The sequence below is a fragment of the Diadema antillarum genome, unplaced genomic scaffold (genome assembly GCF_040938485.1).
Source record: "Diadema antillarum isolate AM-2024a unplaced genomic scaffold, OU_Dant_1.0 seq00001629_RagTag, whole genome shotgun sequence".
Classification (NCBI taxonomy): Eukaryota; Metazoa; Echinodermata; class Echinoidea; order Diadematoida; family Diadematidae; genus Diadema; species Diadema antillarum.
In genome coordinates this window covers 508,467-516,206 of record NW_027272338.1, presented here as the reverse complement: position 1 = coordinate 516,206, position 7,740 = coordinate 508,467, and the positions used below count along the sequence as shown (strand labels likewise).

General features: G+C 41.7%; 1 protein-coding gene across 1 annotated transcript; it reads left to right on the top strand.

Annotated features, from left to right (window-relative positions):
• The first annotated feature begins 1,900 nt into the window (after positions 1 to 1,900).
• On the top strand, positions 1,901 to 4,556 carry LOC139711236 (uncharacterized). The gene is made up of 2 exons (XM_071623151.1): positions 1,901 to 2,363; positions 4,267 to 4,556. The coding sequence occupies exons 1-2, from the start codon at positions 1,901 to 1,903 to the stop codon at positions 4,554 to 4,556; spliced, it is 753 nt and encodes a 250-aa protein (XP_071479252.1).
• Positions 4,557 to 7,740: the final 3,184 nt, after the last annotated feature.

Sequence of the window (7,740 nt, the reverse complement as noted above, 5' to 3'; positions counted from 1 at the left end):
ATCTACGGGTTATATTCCTCACAAGAAAATATTCGCAGAAATTTCCGCAAAAGCTCCTCCGTCTCCACTCAGGACGCAGCGCCTCGAGAGGCACTCAGCTGCTAACTGATGCGGGTGTCGAGATTTCTCGTCTTATATACATACAGCAATTGACCGAGACGATCCCTATATATACTATTATATAATCAATTAATTAATTAATCATATTCATACGCAAAAAACATTTTAAAAAATGTAAATAAACCTATAAAACATTATCTGAAAGTTTCAAGGCAAAAACTTGTATTTTAAAGTTTTTAAAAAAGTTTTAGTGTGTCAAAATTTGTATATGATATGAACGAGCCTGAAAAGTTAGCGTTCGTGTGTTTGTAACTCTTTACTCTCCTTATGGAACCAACCCAAGCTCACTGACCTGGTTGTCAGGGGAGGTGTAGTCGGTAGAAGGGCACAGTGCAAGGTGTCTGTCAAGCTGGGTGATATATCGGGAGAAATTCGAATGATTCGAGAGTCAAAATAGGATATTTTGGCAGAAAATGAATGCTACAGGAACGGATGAAGTTGAACTAATGACCCCAGAACTCATGAAGTCATAGGCGTTCCCGGCAGCTGTGCGTGGAAGATGTTTAGGGGTACCCCTGTATGCTCCTCAGTCGCTTCTCTGTCCGAGCTTGGCCTGTATTTCAACCATGTTTTTTCGCTGCTTTACAGTTTTCTTCTGAATTAAACACACAATTACAGATCCTCACACGTTCATTTGTATGTAGAAACCCAATAAGGCACGTATGGTAGTAAAAACGGCTGAGGTAAATCGGGGGTAGCTCTACCCCCCACGCGTCTTCAAAAGCGGCATGTGCGACGGAGAATCTCTTCTGTCTTTTGCTCTTCTCAAGAGAAAGAGATTAATAAAGTGCAAATTATATTACAGATATTGAAATACATTATCTTCTGTAACAAGGTTCAAGTCGTATGCGCCACCTAGAGATGGATGTAAACAACTTCTCCCCGCATATGACGCGTGAAACTATAATCTTATCTCTCGACACCCTTCGCCGCCACCGCAAGTTTGATGTGATGTTTTCGTGCCAAACTTCATGTATTTTACAAACATTTTCGTCCAAAATACTCATTTTTTAAATACCTGCAATAAATACAATGCATTATGAGTAACTTAAAGGGTATGTGTATGTCAAGCTTTGCCGATGAGCCGAGGTATTAGACGCAGAAGTGTAGGGAGACGAGGGGACGAGGTTGAGATTTGAGGGTGCACACCATTCAAATGTCCCGCCTAGGATTCCAAACTTTCAGAGGATAGCAGATGTAGTATTTTATAAGATTCAGGGATCATCTTATGAATTTCGATGAAATCATGTCGAAAGCCTAGCCAAAACTCCCTTCAATGTCTTACCGATTGACGTGATCGACTTGTAAAGCATGTTGGCAGGAAATATGAAGGATATATGTCAGATGTACCATATGAGTTGTTACTCCTGGAAAATGTGGAATTATCAAATCGATCTTTTGCTCAAACACTTATATTTTCTTAATTTATTTTGAGTTAAAGTTGAGTGTAAAAGTAAAAGTACAACTGCTAAAATATTCGGGATCGGTCGGGAGTTGGGGGCATTTGATACTCATCAGAACAGTTTCAGTACGTGGGTCGGAACGGATGCGCGAAATGCGTACTGTCCGAGCAACTGATTTAAATTGTCATTAGATTTTTGTACTGCCCCTTGTGAGCTGAAGTGAGTAATGATTGATTGGTGGGTGCTCAGCAACTAGGGAGTGTTTACGCGTATCCAACCAAACGCAAAAGTATAACTGACTCGCGCCCGTGTGCAGCCAGCAGTCCGTGTTAAGTCGCCGAACGAGTCGCGTCGAGCCGAGTGCTAGCAGGCTAGCCATGGATATGCAGCAATGTGCCTCGGGTGATCTCACTCGTTATCACGACGTCTACCGTGGTTCTCTCGATGCCACCTCGCTCGTCCCTCGTACCGACTACGATGTATTTGATCGACCAGGCTCGGGGAATTGGTACACGAATGCTGCCGGCATTTTTGCCGCCGATCTCGGGCCCGTTGCCGCTCGCCCATATCCATGTCCTCCCTTCTGTGGCCAAGTGGCTCAATCTACGACCACTTGTTCGTCGTCTTTTCTGCCTGCTTCACCGACAATATCTGGACCAACATCTTTTCATCAGCGTTCACCGATTCACTCGAGCTCTTCTTCGATGTTCGAGACATTTTCCGATAATGCGATGACGTACGAACGCCGGAAAGCGGTTGACGACTTGTCGCCATCGTCAGAGACGGGCAGTACCAAAGTCTACACGAGCTCGTCAAACGAATCGACGCCAGAGAAAACAGGTAAGATGAGACTTTATGATAAATGTTAGATTTTAATTGACAAATGCGTATTTTTTCCTGAGTATCTTTTGCAAACATGGTTTGACGGCTGCCGCTTCCATTGTTTGATTTGATTTCTTAAGAATCCGTACTCATGAGATGATTGGTTCAGAATGAGTAATTGTGTATGGCGGAGTTTCTTTAACGTTTATTTGGCAAACAATAACATGCACAAAGAAATCAAAGATAATCTCTATTTCAAAAGTTGTAATAACTTTAACAGATTTTGTCTTGCTGTATGAAGGAAAATGAATGCTACAACAGCTTGAAACTTTATTGGATCGTTATAGAAATAATGGTTGAATTAAGGAGAACGGTTGAAACTCTAAGTCTTTTCGGTCGGACAGTACATCTTTCATAGTCATCAGTGGTCGAGGACTACTGGACACGATGTTATTATTCGGTCATTCGGCCACGGCATCGCTAATCACCGTCTCACTATGTTGCCAGATCGGCGCGTGCCGAGCAGGCGACCCGCGACGAACACCGTCATATGTGGGATATATAAGGATATCACCGAGCCCTTAATCCTTCGCTCGCGAGTCGCATTACGCCCTCGATCCTGCCCAAAATCTCTGCCATACTGACAACTCTCAGAATATTGTCCCCAAGGGGAAGAGGTGGTTCGAAGCAGCTACCTGCTTTATTCGTTAATGACGTCGAAATCGAAGCAAGGTGCCCTCCACGGCTAAAATGAGTGGCGGCTTTCTCTCAATAAGCCGTGCTAGTTCCCATTACCACTCTCATATATTCCGTCTGACACTTTAATTGTTTGGAGTGAGTGAAATGTTTTGAATAAAGCACCTCCATCTGTAAATATCTGAGTGCCCTCACCTTGTTTTAGTGAAACCGTATGTTCCTCGGCTGTTACGTTTTAGACGACCGTGTTTTACGATTCAACGCATAAATAATTGGATTCTGTAGTGTAGCGATAGCCACTGAAACAAGTAGACAAATTGTGCTGATAACAATTTTATAGCATATGTTTCTTAATTCAGTACTACATGTAAATGTTGACGAAGTCGAAGATGTGACCTCGATGTACTTGTACCATAAGTAATCTAATAAACGCGTAAACATTACCAGTCGAAATATTCAAATTTTCAAAGGCAGTTTGCAACTGCAGAGGAGGGGGATTTTCTTTCGGAAACTGAATCGTCTTTAATTCAATCTGTCCAACTCTATCACTGCTGTTCAATTAAAAAAAAAAAACGAAAAGTAGGATATTGATGTTTATCTTGTCTTTTGAAAACTTTCAAAAGAGACTCTCTTGTGCTAAAATGGACAAACAACTCGTCATCCTTGTATTTCTTAACACAAATTATCCATACATATTTTTGTTCTCTTCTTTTTATCGTCACCCGCCACTATACCGCAATGAGCGCAGAGAAATGAAAACACTATTTTGACCTGTCTAACTTTCATGACTATAATGTGTTTCCTTCTGCCCCATTGTCTGTTAAGGGAGTAAAAAAAACCCGACTTAAATAACACGATTCTCTCGTTCGGACTTGCTTCATCACTCATGTTACACGCTGATGTTCACGGACAAATAAGTGTCAGCTTATGTGTTTCTATGTTCAAAAAGAAAAAGGCAAAGTATATTTTAACCACCACTCTGTCATCATTAATTCCACATCATTGATGTTTGGAATTCTCCTTTGCGATAAAGGTCATTTCATTTGTAGTTTGGCGTCTCATCACACATGTACTTCCAAAATGATTTGTCCTACCTACGTCACTGATGTAAATCATTGCTGCAGATCGAAACTAACAGAACTGTGAAAACTTTGTGGCAAATGTATCTTTATTCAAAACATATTTGTTTTGTATCATTTTCTTTTTCTTATCCTCTGTGTGGTAGACTGCAATGGCAAAGAAATGGGAGCAGACGGCGGCCGTTCGAAGCGCCGCCCTTACTCAAAACTTCAGCTCATCCACTTGGAGGACGAATTCAAGAGAAGTATGTACCCGTGCCGTGAGCGCCGAGCTTGGCTGTCGAAAGTCCTCGAACTCACGGAGCGTCAGGTTAAGATCTGGTTTCAAAATCGGCGTACAAAGCTTCGACGCACGATGGAGAGAGAACAGAGGGAAAACGAGCAGATGCAAAGGGACATGGTGGATTTAGTCATGAGATTCCACGTTCCCCAGTAAACACTTTGGAATACCTTTATTTTTACTTGTTCTTTTTTGTTTTTCTCTTTCATCGATTTTTTGGATGGAATAAGGAGAAAGTGCAAGACTGCCGCAGTGCGACTGGGTTGCTAACGAGCGATCCCAGCTGGCGTGCGCAGTAAACCGTAAATTGATTCGATTCGCGTGCTGCAGCGTGCCGTGTGGACAAGCAGCCCATCTTCCCATCAGTGATTTTGACTTGACCTCAACCTCTGACCTCGTCCGGTCACCCATCCCATCCGTCAGCCTGAAGCCATTGCCTTGGATCGGGAGAAGAGTAGACAAGCGGCGCGTGGATGCAGTCTACCTGCGGGCAACCACCACGTCAGCCCAAGACAAGCCAACCAGTACGCCGATTCGCAGTGACGTTGACTTTTATCGTTTGTCGGGGCATCAGCATACCGTAGTGTCTCCATGATGCGTGAGAGCATACATATGTACGAGTGTGTATGTGTTTCAACGTGTATGCGTGGACGGCCATGTGTTCTGCTTGTGTGTGTGCGTTGAGTATGATAAACTTTTGTGTGTGTGTGTGTGTGCGTGTGTGTGTGTGAGAAAGAGAGCGTGTGTAACACATAGGAGGCAATGGCAGCCCTCGAGTTTCCTCGAGCTCCCAGAGGACCCGCCACGCGCCTTCCGCACGACGCGCACCCTGCCTGCCGGAGACCGACTAACAAGTAAGAACGCAATAAACAGCCCTCTGCAAACAGATGGAAATGCTATCGCATCAATTTTCCAGAATTTCTCCACGGTACAAGCGAAGACACCATGGGGTGGGGGGTTTCTTTTCTTTTATGTGCCCGTTTTGTTGCTCTATGTCGAGGCACTGGAATATTCCCGTTTTCTTGTTGTACCTTCAGGTTGTGGAGGTTTGGGGATATTTTTACATGATATGAAGAGCCCACTGAGCAGCTGTAAGATATTTACATTTCGGATTGATCCAAATCCCCACTTCGGAGAGAAAGTATTGACAACCTCTGCCAGTGAAATGTGTGTGTATGTGTGTGGCCAAAACACAGTCCTTCTGTTTTCCAGAACAAGTGCATTCCACTTATACTCTTTACCATTTGCCCCGTCCATTCTCCCCCTAGGTCAGTGTAGCGGGGTTCTGTATTCACCGACATCAGGTGTTTTGACAGCAAAGTATGTCATTTCTGCGTGTTTTGTCACCGTTCAAACTATTAACGGGAGCCGCAAAACAGTGTATTGATCGCCGATTCTTGCCACTTCGAGAAGTGCCTCTTTTATGAAAACAGAATTGCTAGCAAACAATGTATATTTTTTTCACAAGTGTTTACAAGTAGCATGCAACGACTAAGTGTGACCAACATTGCCTTACTCCTTGCCTTATTGTATGTATGAACAGACAGTTTATTTTCAATTGTGTCTTGAGTAATATCATTGATGTATATGTTATAAAAGCAAGAAATACAACCTTTGACAATGATATTATCTCTATCCTAAAATCCGTTGTCTTACACCTTGCAACATGTTACACGTCACTCTATCAGTAGGTTCTGGTCCTACATTCCGCATTTGATCTACTCCATTTGATAGGTGATGATGAAATGGTCCTTCTAACTCACAGCGAGCATAACGTTGAGTATGTCTTTACTCAGTTTACTGTACCTAATCGTTATTTTGTCCATGTGAAAACTTACCAGCCGAAAGAGCTGCTCTATGCCGGCTAAATCGTGAGTACAATTGTTTTGGCAAAAAAAGAGAGAAAAACAATACAAATGTTCGCTGCGTGTGGGACTTATCATGCAGGCTGAAGAACAAAGGCAGCCTGATATTTATGTACCCAGAAAAAACATGGACATGGACATGGACACCCCCCCCCCCCCCCCCCGACCTTTTCCCCACGGGGAGGGGGTGGGCCTTGTTCTTTTTATGCAGTAGATCATAACGAGGACGTGTGATTCAGCTTGTGTTCAAAGTGCGATTGTCATAACGGTAATTTAAAGGGATGATATAGTATTGGTTGAGGTGAGAAGTCAGCTTTTATTTTTTTGCAAGATACACGTACTTAAAGACCACTTTATCTAAAAAATGCTAAAAAAATATACAATTCTAAGAGGAATTCAATGTTTACTTGATAGAAATTGGGTTTGAAATGGTTGAAATATCTGAAAGCAGAGTAAAACAAAGCACTCCTAATGAAAAGGTATGTCCCATCTTTCATTAGGATTGCTTTGTTTTGGCCGCCTCAGCCATTTCAAAACCGATTTTCATCAGTGATAATGCTGTTTTATATTCCATAAGTGGTTTCTCATTATCTTGCGATATCATCGTCAAAGGACGTTAAAAACCTCAACCTCCATCTCAAATCGAAACTCTACCATCCCTTTAAAACAGTATGATCACTTTCCCTGTCTCTGCACCTTTTACAACTGACCTTGCCACATCATTGATGAATGAACTATTACCTTGATATATTTTGTATGCTTGTTGGACTTGAGCGTAAGATTATTCACTACAACTACAGTACGAAAATATGCGGAGGTCCAGTGTACAAAGACATTCCCGTCATTTTGTCATTACTTTCAAAATGTACATTTCACCTTGTATATTATGTCCTCTCCCCCATCTCAAAACCTTGAGCTGATGTAAATATTTTTTTCTAAAACTGGACAAATGTAAATATTAGCAGCTTAAGAAATGAAATAAAAAAATATATATTTTACTGACTCAACTCTGAATGGACCATCTTTAATATCGGTGTCCTATCGCAGCGATTAAGTCTTAAGTTGCCAAGGTTGTGATTTTGCACCATATTGTACACACAGATATACACACACAAATGCCATAGAGCAGTACTTTGTCAGGCATGTAAAGAGTCAACAACAGCAGCAACTATATATATATATATATATATATATATATATATATATATATTAAGTCTTATGTTGCCAAGGTTGTGATTTTGCACCATATTGTACACACAGATATACACACACAAATGCCATAGAGCAATATTTTGTCAGGCATGTAAAGAGTCAACAACAGCAGCAACTATATATATATATATATATATATATATAAGTCTTATGTTGCCAAAGTTGTAATTTTGCACCATATTGTACACACAGATATACACACACAAATGCCATAGAGCAGTACTTTGTCTGGCATGTAAAGAGTCAACAACAGCAGCAAATAT

What these genes read in the sequence shown, in the direction of transcription:
- LOC139711236 (XM_071623151.1), top strand. Translation starts at nt 1,901, where the DNA reads ATGGATATGCAGCAATGTGCCTCGGGTGATCTCACTCGTTATCACGAC. An exon ending in ATCGACGCCAGAGAAAACAG is followed by an intron (nt 2,364 to 4,266) that starts GTAAGATGAGAC and finishes TCTGTGTGGTAG; the next exon opens with ACTGCAATGGCAAAGAAATG.